This window comes from Carettochelys insculpta, chromosome 1, assembly GCF_033958435.1.
Source record: "Carettochelys insculpta isolate YL-2023 chromosome 1, ASM3395843v1, whole genome shotgun sequence".
Lineage (NCBI taxonomy): Eukaryota > Metazoa > Chordata > Testudines > Carettochelyidae > Carettochelys > Carettochelys insculpta.
In genome coordinates, this window is record NC_134137.1 from 380,438,903 (window position 1) to 380,452,873 (window position 13,971).

The following is a 13,971-nucleotide window of genomic DNA, read 5'->3' on the forward strand; positions in this document are numbered from 1 at the left end:
TTAGGAGTGAGCTCCACTGGAAGTCTGGTGTGTGTGTTCTACCCCTCATGTGAGCTTTGGAAGAGCTCTTCCTTGGCCACGGTGCAGTTTCGATTAGAAACGCCCTTCCCAGGTTTGGAATTCACAGAGTGGGTACACCAGGGCTCTGGGTGTTGACTCCAAGTCCTGGGTCAACTCACCATGCGTCATTCATTTGCTCTTCCTCCCCTGGCCTATCTGCCTGACCAACGCTATGGGCCTGGATAGTACTAACAAAATGAGTAAGTGACCCTTGGCGACCTGGTCACCCTCCTTTCTAAGCAGATGTGATATGTCGCTGTGGGAGAAGGTTCGTCTGGATGCCGGGCACAGGTTGTATGTTTACCAGGGTGGAACACGGGTGTGCCAGTTCTCAACACAGAATCAGAATGCATTACAACTCTCTGGACTTGCTACTGAAACCTCAGTGTCCTGAGAAAAGCCCCTGCAAAGTGCATGGCCCAGGTTCCAAAGTATGGCGAATGGGTCTTTGATTCTAAACCCATGCAGAGCTTAGCTGCACCTGTCCCTGTCCTGCTCCGTTTAGCAGTGGCCCTTCTCTCTGTCCTGTTCAGTCTCCCTGTATGGGGTAAGGGGCTTCTCTGCAGTTTCTGCCATCTGGAGCAGTACCTGAGTATCTCTCTGGCTCATCAGTTCTTCCCACTTGTTTCTCTCCTCAGCATGGTAACAGGTATCAGGGTTAGCCCTGTTAGTCAGTATCCGCAAAAACAACGAGAAGTCCTCTGGCACTTTATAGACTAATAGAATTTTAGGAGCATAAGCTTTCATGGGCACAGACTTGCTTCACCAGGTGCATGTAGTGGAGATGCTACAGGCAGCTGTAAATATACAGGTTCATGAGAAGGAGGGAGTCCCAATCAAGAGGAGGGCCAGAGCTGGCCAAGTCAATTCAGTCAGGGAGGGTGTGGCCCACTTCCAGCAGGTGATGTGGAGGTGTGAGCACCAAGAGGAGAAACTGCTTTTGTAGTTGGCCAGCCATTTCCAGTCTTCAGGATTGAACAAACTGATGGTGTCAAATTTGCAAATGAATTGCAGCTCTGCAGTTTCTCTTTGGAGTCTGTTTCTGAAGTGTGTTTGTTTTCGGACGGCTTTTAAATCGGCTACTGAATGTCCAGGGAGATTGAAGTGTTCTCCTACAGGCTTTTGTGTGTTACCATTCCTGGTCTCTGATTTGTGTCCATTTATTCTTTTATGTAGAGAATGTCCGGTTTGGCCAATGTCTATGGCAGAGGGGCATTGCTGGCACATGATGGCACATATGATGATAGTACATGTGCAGGTATATGAGCCCCTAATGGTGTGGTTGATGTGGTTAGGTCCTGTGATGGTGGTGTTAATGTAGATACATTGGCAGGGTTGGCACCGAGGTTTGTTGCAGGGATCGGTTCCTGAGATAGTTACGTGGTGTGGTCTATAGTTGCTGGTGAGAATTTGTTTCAGGTCGGCAGGCTGTCTGTGAGCGATTGACTGGCTGCCTCTCAAGGCCTGTGAGAAAGGGATCATTGTCCAAGATGGGTTGTGGATCACTGATGTTCTGGAGAGGTCTTAGCTGGGGGACTCTGACTGTCAGCTCTGGCCTTCCTCTTGATTGGTACTCCCGTCTTTTCCTGAGCCTGTATAATTAGACTTGCCTGTGGAATCTCCATTCCAATGCATCGGACGAAGCGGGTCTTTGCCCACAAAAACTTATGCTCCAAAAATTCTGTTAGTCTGTAAGAGGCCTCAGGACTTCTCATTGTTTCTCTTCAGCATGTCTGTCCCTCTCTTGTGAGCTTCTCCGTGTCTCTAATACCAGTCTCTGGACTGTCGCAGGATGGGAACAGCTACGCAGTGCGAAGTGATGTAGTCTGAGCCTCCGTTCTAGCATCAAGAAATGACTAAAACCTGCACTACCCTTGGAGAGTGGGAGGGCTTTAACCGGACGGCCAGTGCTCCTGCTCTGGCCTAGGGTTCATACCAGCATTGTATGTCATATGGACAGCAAACAAACTGGAGTCCTGTTGATATCTCCTCAAGGTGCTGCTCGGCCTCCCAAGCTGCATAAGAGAACTGCTGTAATGGCCATCTGGAGTGGGCAACTGTCCTTTGAATGTGCCTGACCTGCAGCATGGCAGCTCTGGCTCTCAACCACCTCTGAGAACAGCAACAGCTTGATACCTGGACCAGGTCCAGGTTCCACAGCTGGATTCTTGCAGCACTGGGAGCACCTTGGCTACGAAGGCAGGATTGGCACTGACTGAGGAGGCAGCTCCATCTGTGCGTATGTGGGCATTGTGCTGCTGCGAGGAAATGACTGCAAAGTGCCCTGACGGTCAGTTTCTTGAGAGCTGCTGCAGGCTGGTTCAGCCTCCTGGGAAAGCACAGAGCCTCTTGGCCGATAATCCATGGAGGTGCACGACTAGACGAGACTCTCAAGGCAAAACCACGTAATGGCTAAGCCATTCCTGACAGGCATTTGTCTGTCCTACTCTTAACAATCTCCAGTGACAGACTTCTCAGCCTCCCTAGGCAGTTTATTCCAGCACTTCACCTCCCTGACAGGAAGTTTTTCCTAATGTCCAACTATATAACCCTGGGTGCCATTTAAGCCCATTGCTTCTTGTCCTGTCTTCAAATGTTAATGAGAACAATTTTTCTCTTTCCTCCTTGTAGCAACCTTTTTATGTACTTGGAAACTGTTATGTCTCCCCTCAGTCGTCTCTTCTCCAGACCAAACAAGTCCAATTTTTTACAGCCTGCCCTCACAGGTCATGTTTTCTAGACCTTTAATCATTTTATGGTGTTCCCTCCAATTCCTCCACATCTTTCCTGAAATGTAATGCCCAGAACTGGACACAGTACTCCAGCTGAGGCCTTATTAGCACAGAGTAGATTGGTAGAATTATTTCTCATGTCTTGCTCAAAACGCTCCTGTTAGTACATCCCAGAATGTTTGCTTGTGGGTTTTTTTTTTTTTGGCAACAGTGTTACTCTTGATGCATAATTGCCTTGTGATTCCCCATGACCCTCTGATCCCTTTCTGCTGTGCTCCTTGCAGGGCCACCAGTCCCCATTTTGTGTGTGGGCCACCCTAAGTGGAATACTTCACATTTTTCCTTCTTGAATTTCATCCTGTTTACCTCAGGCTCCTTCTCCAGTGCAGATCATTTTGGAGTTTTTTAAACCTTCCTCCGAAGTACTTGGTACAACCTACAAACTGCATAACAAGGGTCAACACCCTTTCCGAGGCAGAGAGCTGAAATCTGACCTTTCGACCTCTGCGTACGTCCAAGTGCCAGTGATGCTTTTTGCAGTCACTAATAGTCCTACTTACACCAGCTGTGATGATAAATGAAGAGGCAGCGCTTTCCCCGTCAGGGGGTGGTAGGTAGCATTAGCTGGTCTTTTGTTAATCCAGAAGTGGCCTGGCTTTGAGCAAGCTCCCGGTTGTAGGGGGGAGGTGGGGCGGGGCTGAGCTCCTTCCTCATGTGCCAATGAAAATCAGCTCACATCCCACTCTGGAGGTTGCTGACCCCTGCTTAAAGAGTTTACTTTCCGTGCCATTTTCTAAATCACTGAAGAAGCTGAACCTCACTTGATATAGCCTTTCAGCTTGACAGTGAGCCACTGATGATTACTATCTGGGAACAGTTTTTTCCAACCGGTTATACACCCACCTTATAGTAGCTCCATCTAGGCTGTATTTCCCTAGTATGAGGTGGTCATGTGAGCCTGTGTTGAAAGCTATACCACATCTACTGCACCCCTACCCATGAAGCTTTTTTATCCAGTTAAAGAAAGCTATTGGGTTGCTTTGACTTAATTTGTTCTTGGCAAATCCATGCTGTAATTATCCCGTTGTCCTCTTCTAGAGGTTTGCAAATAGATTACTTGATTAGCTGCTGCATTATCTGTCTGGGCACCAAAGTTAAGCTGACTGGCCTGTAACTTCCCAGGTTATTCCCTTTTAATAGCTGGGTGCTAGATTTGCCCTTTTCCAGTCTTGTGGAATCTCTCCCATCTGCCATGATTTTTCAGAGATAGTGTCCCAGATATGTCCTCACTCAGTCAGACCCTTGAATATTTTAGGGTGTATTTCATCATGCCCTGGAGACTTAAAGGCATCTAACTTGTCTAAATAATCTTTAACCTGTTCTTCCCCTGTTGTATCTGTCTGGCGTTCACTGAATCTGGTGTCTGATTGCTGCTGTCCTTTTGGTGAAAACTTCGGCTGCTTCCATGTTGTCTGTCAGTGTCTTACCCCTCAGTGAGCAACAGGCCCACCCTGTCTCGCTGATTTGTGCCTGGGCCGTTCGCACTTTGTCCCTACGTGCTAGTTTATAGTCATCCTTTGTAATTTGTCTTCATTCCCACATTTGGTAAAATTCTCCTTGAATATCCCCTGCTTAAACCAGGCTGCTCTTCCATACTTGCTGCCTTTTCTATGCCATGGCATCATTTGCTTTTGTGTCCTTAATGAGGTCTCTTGGAAAACCTGCTAGTTCTCTGGAGCTGTTATTCCTCTGAGACTTGCTTCCCGGGGGACTTCACCTCCCCCTCCTAGGCCATGTCTACCCTTACTAGCTGCTGTGATCGGTGCAGTGGGGTTGATTTAGGGGGCTAGTGAGGACCCATCAACTTAAGAGGTCTCCAGTCCCATTGGGTTTGCCATCAGAACAAAAGGAGTAAGGTGAGGGAGAGATCTCCTGTCAGTGCAGCACAGGGGAGGTGCTACAGTAAGTCGATCTAAGCTCCATTGGCTTCAGTTGTTGTTTGTGTGGCTGGAGTAGTGTAACTTGGATCGAGTCACCCCAGTAGTATAGACAAGGCCCTAGATGCTGCTGTCTTGAAGCGATAATGGCCCAGCCTAGTACTGCTGTGCCTCCCAGGCGAGCCTGAGCTGATAACACTTTGTGAGCCTGGCACCCTCCTACGGATGCATCTGGTGAATCCAGCATCTCGCGTGGGTACTTCCCATCACCCGCCTGACATGCCTAGTGTGAGGCGCACAGGCCACAGGTGAGGGCCACCAGGGCTATGGAGGGAAGCTGATGCAACATGGGCTTTGTTTTCTTGTCACACAGAGCCATGGCATTAACCTCAGGTCAGCGTTTACAAGGATGGGGCGATCGGCTGGGAGGCCAAGGCAGGAGGAGGTAGTTTAGCAAGGGCTGGGGAGGAATTGGAGGTGGGGGGGGTCTGGTTGGTGTCTCCCTTTTCCCCATTCCTGGCATTACCGTGGATTGCAAGGGAAGCCTATGGACAGTGTCCATCAGCCCACAGCTGGGAGGGGAGATTGACCCAGTTGGGGGGTCTGTGCAGGGAGGGTAAAGGGGAGAGTTAGCACTGCGGGGCGGAGCAAGTCCATTGTTCCTGTCACACACTTACCCAGCTGGGCGTGGGCCATGTACCACCTGGTGCGAGGCTGTTCCAGAGCCTCCCTACTCTAGTGGTCAAAAACCAGCCTTGATTTGTGCCCGGCCGGCGTATCCCATGTGTGCTTGTGCTGGGACAGTCATCCAGTGTACTCGCAGAGAGCTGTCGGCCCCCCTCAGCCTGCATTTGCTGGCCAAACAAGCCAAGCTGTCCTGGGCTCCTCTCGTAAGACCGCCCTCAAGTCCCCGCATCCTTCTGGCAGCTCTTGGCTAGAGCGATACCTGGTATTCCAAGGGACTGCTCCAAGTGGCTTTCACCCTTCCCGTGTCTGAGGCTCCCTGGGGTTGCCCTTGTTTTCCAGCTGTTGCACTGTTGGCTCATTTTCGGTTACTGACCCATGTGCCCAGCCTTGTCTTCTCCGTGTCTGTGAGCTGATGAGCCCTGCGCTCATAGCAGACGTGGTTAGCCCCAGCACCCTGCGTCCTCCCCTGTCATCCCGTTGCTGGTGCGCCAGCCTTCGAGCCATCCTGTGCCACGGTCCAGTCTGCCTCTGTATTGATGGTGGCCCCCAACTGGGGGTGGCCAGCATATTCCCTTAGTACACGCCTGTTCCTTGTGCCAAGGCCGTCTCTGAACTCCTCTGGATAGGAACCGCCCTGAGCCAGCTCCTTGAAGAACTCCTCCAACCTGATTCCAGGGAACCTAAAACAACTTCTTCCACGTCACCCTGCAGACCTCCAGGGAGGTGGCTGGTGTCCAGAAGCAATGATGGGCTGTTGGGGCACCTGGCCTCTGTCGCCAGCTCGCTGTGTCATCTCTGGCCTGGTTCGCAGAGCAGTCGGAATGCCCAAGCTTCAAAGTCTGTAGAGCACTCTAAGGCCCTCTGGTCCGTTGTGCAGCCCTGATCTCCTTCACTTGAGTGTCCCACAAGCTTCCGTGTGTTAACGCTAGGCGCTACTGTACCTGGGAGGTGAAGTGACTCACCCCAGGTTCCCAGGGAGTCAGTGGTGGCGCAGGGACTTGAAGGCAGATTTCTGACATCCCTGACTAGTGCTCTAACTATTGGGCCATCCTTCCTCTCTGAGCTGTTGTGCAGTTGGAGCACAAAGCATCGTTATTGCCAGCTCAGTGTCAGCTGCCTGCTTGTAATGCCAGGATGCTGTCAGGGCGTCTCTGATGCCCTGGGGACTGGCAGCTTCACGTGGGCCCGGGTGTTCTTCTTTCTCCCCATCTTCATGTCTAATTCACCATGCTGCTGGCCCAGCATTGAGTCTCCCTGCCCCTCCTTAGTTCCTTTTTGGTTCCGTCTGAATTGCTGCAGGTGGCGTTGCGTTAGTCGCCGAGGTGCGGGTGTGAGTTGTCCCTTGGATTTGGCTGTTGTCAAAGGATGCATTGCCCCCATTCTCCCCTTGCCACGTAATTTTCCCAGAGAGAGAGTGACCAGCGTGCAACCACAGCCTGGCTCGTGCTTTTGTCTAAGGAACCGATGCAGATAGCCATTTCCTGGCGCTCGCTGACTGCCTGGGAAGTGAGGCATTTCGGAGCTGGGGTGCTGGCTCCTATTTGCGTTCCTGTCCCAGAGTGGGAGCAGTGAGCTCTGTGCTCCAACCTTTGCCATACAATACAACGTTTTGTATGGCCCTGCTCCTTCCCAGCAAGCCCTTTTCTGCAGAGCAAGCTGTTCAGCGGTGGGGCTGGATCTTGGGAACAGCCTATCGATTGTGTTACTGTGATGCAGCGAGTTTCCATCCCTGTCTCTGTGTTAGCAGTCCGGTCAGGCAGCCCTTCGGTGAACTCCAGCCAAGCTTCTGCTGAAGGGAAGAAAGTTTTGGCTGCAACTAGTTTCTCTTCCCTTCCCTTGCCGTTCATTTTTCTAAATTAAGGACGCAGTGAAATAAAAAGCCACCTGGCTGTGGGTTATTTTGGGAGCTGTTTTTTTCCTGGTGAAATAAATCAGAAGCCGGTGACGTTTAGAGGCTTACGTCTGAAATGCACAGATTGCTCCGTTTTCGGCTAAGGCCTCCAGTTCAGAATAAGTCAACAACCTAGCGGTTTGCGATAGTTAATTAAGTAATGCAGCCCCCCACCTCTGAGAACTGGTCTTATATGGAAGCCTGTTTAGCAAACGGCATGTGTCGGCTGGGGCTTTTTGCCTGTTGGACGTTTGTCCTGTCTGGCTTGGATTGGCTCAGCTCGGTTCTGGAGTGGGAGGGAAGTTGGGGGTGTGGGAATTTTCCATGAACTTCAGCTGCAGGTCTGCTCTGGCTTCGGTACAGAAAAGCAGCAGTGAGCAGGGAGAAGGTCCTCCTGCTGTGATGGGTCCATCTGTGTGAAGACTGAATCCCATCACTGTAGCTACTGTTCTGGGCCCTCCCTCAGTGTCGGGGCCTGTCTAATCAAACTGTGCCAGGCATTAGTGTGGTCCTGCCAGGCATGTCCCCAAGGGCCCTGCGTTTCTGCACCATTGCCGACCCTCCTGGGGGGCTTGTTGGCTTTCCATTAACAAATCTGCCTGGGTTAGTGATGTGCCATGGCGTGCTGCTAGGAACAGAGCAGGCAGCAAAGTACAGTACTGCATGGAAGCCAGACTGCCTGTGTGAGGGGCTGTGTCAGCACCAGGCTCTGTTTAAGGCCGGGGTGGGGGTGACAGGTTGCTGGAAGTGGATGCTCAGGCCAGCTGGTGTCTCTCCTGCCGACCCCACTGCTACTTGAAGGGGCAGGTTGTAACGGAGCTGCCCATGGCTAGGGGAGAGACCAAGGTCTGATGTGCAGGAAGCTGGCCCACTGGGGGAGGCAGCCGCCGTCAGGGCTTGGGCACCTGCACGCTTGCTGTGGTGCCTGAAACAAGCGACATGGGGGCTCTGGGGTGCTGGCTGGGGAGGGCTCGTGAGTGGGGCTGAGCCCAGGGGAAGGCGTGCTCTCACAGCAGCAATGTCCTTCGCAGGGGAGCATGTTCTGGTTGGGGTCTCTCACGGCACTGGGGCCAGGCAGCGATACAGGCACTGGTGGTGCAGCTTTTATTACTGTAGTGCCGGGAGTGAGTGGCAACCCAGGCCCCTTTTGCACTAGGTGAAGATTAAACACAGTTCCAAACGCAAGCCCCTGCCCCCAGAGCTCCCAGCTGGAGTGTGAGCCGAGGTGGCAGCTGGGGATGGACAGACAGACAGGAGACCACACTAGTCTAAGGGTGGCATAGCTGCACTGCCTGCCCACTGAGTAAGCTCCGTGCATGCAGTGGGCTCAAGGATTGATGAGCAGCAGCTCTCCCTAGGGGCCCTGATTCACAGGGACAAATGCAGCAGGGGCACTAGGACCATCAGCCACTTTTGCCCGGATGCTCCAGAAAAGCGTTTGCCACACGTGCCCCAACCACTGTCCGCTCCTCAGGTAAATGTCCGTGTCCCCGGCGAGCCCGCCATTGCCCCAGCTCCCAGCCGCTCCCCGGCTGAACGTCCGTGTCCCCGGCGTCGCCCCGGCCGCTCCCCAGCTGAACGTCCGTGTCCCTAGTGAGCCCAGTGTTGCCCCAGCCCTGTCTGGGCAGAGCCGCTTGACCTCTATGCAGCTGGTTGGAGGAGGGGCGGGAGGGCAGCTGCCAGGTACCTGGTGGGAGTGTCCTCGCCAGTTGGGCTCCTGCTGGCAGTCCTGCCGGGCAGACAGGGGAATGGGGGGATGCTGCCCACGAGCCCTGGGGCTGTTCATGGAAGAGACAGAGCTCGTAGGGTTTGGGGCTGCGGTCCTGCTGCCTGTTTGAGCTCAGGCAGTGACATCACCTGCACCCTGGTCTGTTCACTCCCTTGGGGCACCTGGCATTGGCCACGTGGGCGGACAGGATGCTGGGCTGCATGGGCCTTGGCTCTGACCCAGTGTGGCTGTTCTGTTCCACCTGCAGCAGGGTGCGTGAGTAGCACAGTCCCGGCCAGGCTGAGTACCCTGCCTGTGACTTGCTGCCCCAGCACGAAAGTCCACTCTCCCTGTTCCTGACCGAGTGGGACCCTCGCTGGCCGGTGGCAGGGAGCTGGGGCAGGACTGGCTCCCAGCCGCACTGTGCTGCACGTTGGTATGCTTTGCAGGGGTCCTCTCCCATCCAGCCAAGCCCCATGGTCGTGGCGAGGAGCTGAGTGCCCTTGTCCCTTCTGGCTGGTAGCTCGTGCCCCAGTTTTGGCCAGTGCCAATGCTGCAGTCAGCAGGCTTCGTCCTCGGGCGCGAGCAGCAGGAGCCTGCTCTTGGAGGTCGAAGCGCCAGATTTGAGGCCTCATGTGTCCATGTGACTGGCTGGCTGCTGGGAGCAGCTGCGCCTTGTCCCACAAGAGTGTGGGTCCCCCTCACCCCGCTGACCAGTCTGACATCCCCTCTCCTTCCCCCTCCCAGGACACCCAGAAGGCGAAGCAGTTCCTGCCCTTCCTGCAGCGGGCTGGCCGCTCCGAGGCGGTGGTGGAGTACGTCTTCAGTGGCTCTCGGCTCAAGCTGTATATGCCAAAGGAGACCTGTCTGATCACCTTCCTGCTAGCAGGTAAGCGGCCTCGGCTCTCGCTGGGTGGTTCCCTGAGGTCGGGGCGCAGCCGTGGCCCAGCCTCTGCTTGGCTCTGTGGCCCCTGGTGGGGGCCTGGCTCGCCGCCTCCCTTCGCTGCGGGGGAGCTCCCCAGCCTGCTGTGCTGCAGTGTGAGGTGTGTTTGGAGCAGGGGAAGGTTGCTGTCTGTCTGTCCATCCTAGTGCCCCAGCTTCCTGATCGCATCTGCTTCTCCTAAGGCCGGGGAGGACAGTGTGCTTCCCCTCTGTGCATGGGGCAGGCTGTGATCACCTTGCATCCACATGGGCTCTCTGCATGCAGGGCAGCAGGTGTCGCTGCCTCAGGTCTGTAAACAGAGGCAGAGCCGGTCCCCACCCGGGACCAGCCCTCCGCTGAGTGCTCGCTCTGTTACAGGGGCTGTGCTTCTGGGGCTGCCCCTGGCTGCGAGCACGGAGCCATTTTCCTCCACGTCTCCTGGCTGCTGGTATCCGAGCTGCTGTTCCAGCCGCATGTTGGCTCCTTCGCCTGCCCCATGCCGCAGCCCAGGGCATCACGTCTTCCTGCCAACGAGGGGCCGGATGCACGTTTATTGGCACTCACCCCTTCCTGGAGGGGCAGTGTTGCTAATGGCGAGGCGGCGCCTTCCCCGTCATGCTTGATGCTGTGCCCGGGAAGCCTGCCCCGCCGCCTCATTCTCTCAGCTCACTGGGCGCGAGCTCACCTTGCCGCATGGGGCTTGCCATCTGCCCCAGGTTTCCGCCTCTGCCCCACTCCCCTCTGGGCAGGTAGATGGCGTCATGGGAGCCGGTGCCTCTTGCTGAATGAAGTGGGGCCCACAGTCACAGCTGCTCCCTCGCTGTCAGTTCTTTAGCGTCTCTCTCATTGCCTGTGAAGTTAATGATCGTGCTGCAACTTGGTCTGCCTTCTGGAGGGATTAATGGAGCTGGGTGCTGTAATCAGACGTGGCTGCGGGCTGTGCCGGGGCGAGAGTGCTGAGCTGTCAGAATCTGGGGTGGTGGGGGGGGCACTGCGGCTGTGTGCACCCAAGCGCCTGTTTGCATAGCTCAGCTCTCCCCGGAAATCCCCCTTCCTGCAGCCAGGGCACAGAAAGGGATCTCGGTCACTGGCAGGCAATCATGGAGTCCTGGCTGTGTGCCTGCGAGCAGACCTCTGCGTCCATCCTGCCACGCATCTCCAGGGAGAGCCCACGTGGCGTGGGCAGCTGAGCCTTGAGTCAGGCTCCAGGAGGACAGCAAACCAGCTGACTCCAGTTGGGCTTTCTCTTGGTTTTATTACCACTTCTGTCTCTCCCTGCATGCGGCTCCACCTGTTTCCTGGAGCTGTGCATTTCCCAGCCACGCTTCTGGCCAGGCGAGAGGGCAATGCCACAGGTGAGGGAGGAGCTTACAGTGCCCAGCCAGACCCTGTAGGTGTGCTCCAGCCTGGCTCCCGGCACACCTCTGTTCTGCTCCACTGGGTCTCCCGGCGGCCCAGGCGGAGTGTGAGATAGTGGTCTTCTCTGTGGCTGCCTGGCAGACTGCTGTTGTGTCTGCTGCCGGTCTCGCTGAGCAGAGCGCTGCACGGATGTGACGTGTACTAGCTGATAGCTGCAGCGGCGGGTTGGGAGCACTTCGGTGGCCCTTGTATCCAAACAGCCCTCTGGAGGTCAGGCAGTGGTTCTGCCGCTCGCCAAGGCCTGCTCCTGGTGCCACTGCCACGGGTGGGCCAAGCCCTTGACCTGTGGTTCTTTGGCTGTGGGCATGGTTGGCAAGACAAACCCCTGTGACAAGGTGGGTTTTCTTTCTGCCGCAGAACTATGAGCGGCGTGCCCAGGAGTGTTTCTCTGGGCTGGGGCTGGGGCTGCATGGTAGGATGGTGATGAGGCTGCGCTGCCCAGCAATCTTTGGGGTGAGAGGTGCACTAGCTTTGGCCAGGGGACAGCCAGCAGCCACAAGGGGGGAGGCTGGCTGCAGTGGGGGCTGGTGGGCCCTGGTGGACATGGGAGGGGTGGGGCCAGGGGTGCTAGCCTCTGGAAGTCAGCTGCTGATGTGTTACCGATGCTGATGCTGTGGGCCCTGGGGTGAGCTGGGGGGTGCGGGGGCATGGTTCTGTGCCCCAGAAGGGGTCAGGCCAAGGTCAAGGCTTGGACTGTGGCATTACCCCCCCCCTACATTCTCCTGGGGTAATTGTCCTCTGCCCCACCCCGTTTGCCTGTGCTGACCATCTGTGAACCTTGATAGTGGGGGCGTGCAGTACTCAGGGCAGGAAGGGGGGCCCGGGCAGAGGGACCAGACCTCTGTGTGGAGAGGGGGCATTCGTGCACATCAGACTTCCTGTGGGGAGCTTTGTGGCCTGCAATTTTAGAACCCTAGAATGGGAGAGACCTCAAGAGGTCGTCCAGTCCGGTCCCCGGCCCTCACATCAGCACCAAGCACCGTCAAGATGTTTGTCTGGCCTGTTTTTAAAATCTCCCAGGACAGTTTATTCCAGGGCTTAAGTACCCCGACAGCTAGGCAGTTTTCCCTAATGTCCAGCTTAAAGCTCCCTTGCTGCAATTTCAGCCCATTGCTCCTTGTCCTACCCTTAGAGAATAATTTTTCTCACTCTTGTTAACACTTTTATCACTTGAAAGCTGTTGTCATGGCCCCTCTGTTTTCTGTTTTTTCTTTCAGTTGTCCGTCACAGGTCACGTTTTCTAGACCTCTAATCGTTTTTGGGGCTCTCTTCCTCGGCTTCTCCAGTTTGTCCCTGTCTTTCCTGAAACACCTCACCCAGAACTGGCTGAGGACTCATCAGCGCAGAGTAGAGCAGAGCAGAAGAACGATGTCCTGTGTCATGTTGTACATTCCTGTTAATGCAGCCCAGAATGACGTGTGCTGTTTTTGCAGCAGTGTCACGCAGCTGATACGTATCTAACTTGTGGTCCACTAAGACCCCTGGATCCCTGTCTGCAGTGCTCCTCCCTAGACAGTCGCTTCCCGCTCTGTAGGCCTGAAACTGGTTGTTCCTCCCTGTGTGGAGTATTTTGCATTTGCCCTAACTGGATTTTGTCCTATTTATCTCAGACCATTTCTCCAGTTTGTGCAGGCCATTTTGAGTTGTTATCCTACCCTCCAAAGCACGTAGAACCCCCAGCCCGTGGTGGTGTCTGCAGACTTGACAGGCGTGTACAGTACACCATTATCTAAATCATTGAGGAAAATATTGAACAGAACAGCACTCCCCAAATTGACCACTGCAGAACCCAACCTGCTATGCCCTTCCAGCATGACTGACCCATTGGTAACTGCTCTCTGGAAGGGTTATCCAGCCAGTTATGCACCTACCTTATAGCAGTCCTGTCTACCTCATATTTCCCTAGGTTATGAGTAGTCATGTCAGACTGTATCAAATGCTTTACCAAAGTCTAGAAACCCCATGTTTACTGCTTCCCCCTCAGCCACAAGGCTTGTTATCCCAGCAGAGAAAGCTACCAGGTTGGCTTGAAGTGTTTTGTTCTCTACAGAGCCAGGATGGCTGTTTGCCTGTCACCTTATATTCCACATGTTTGCAGATGGATTCCATAAATATTTGCTGCATTATTTGTCTTGGCACAGGACTTCGGCTGACTGATCTGATGGGGTTCCTGGGCTGTCCTTATGTCCCTTTTTAAGTGGGTGCTAGATTTGCCCTTTTCCTGTCTTCTGGAATCTCTCCCAACTTCTAGGACTTTTCAAAGGTAATAGCTAATCGCTCAGATATCTCCTCTGCAGCTCCTTGGCTATTCTAGGGTGTATTTCATCAGACCCTGGTGACTTGAAGGCATCTAACTTTTGAAGTAATTTTTAACTTGCTCTTTTCCTATTTTAACTTCTGAAACTGCCTCCTTTTCTCCAGAATTCGCTACACTCGGCATCCAGTCACCACCAGCCTTCCTAGTGAAGCAAAGGAAGCAGCTAGGATGTTACATTTCTGCCTGGGAAGTTCCAAATCTTCTGTGTTTAAAGGCCCTTTTGGCTTTGGTTCGGGTTACTTGTCCTCATCCCTCTGCTCCACTTCTGACTGGAGGCAGGTCTGCCCCATGGCTGTGA

At 54.3% G+C, this 13,971-nt stretch overlaps 1 protein-coding gene across 1 annotated transcript in view; it reads left to right on the plus strand.

The window, feature by feature from the left end:
* The window catches only part of SND1 (staphylococcal nuclease and tudor domain containing 1), a 466,768-nt gene that overhangs the window by 318,265 nt on the left and 134,532 nt on the right, over positions 1 to 13,971 (plus strand). The window contains exon 15 of the mRNA XM_074976653.1: positions 9,763 to 9,904. Coding sequence (XP_074832754.1) covers positions 9,763 to 9,904 — 142 coding nt within the window. The remainder of the gene's footprint in view (positions 1 to 9,762; positions 9,905 to 13,971) is intronic.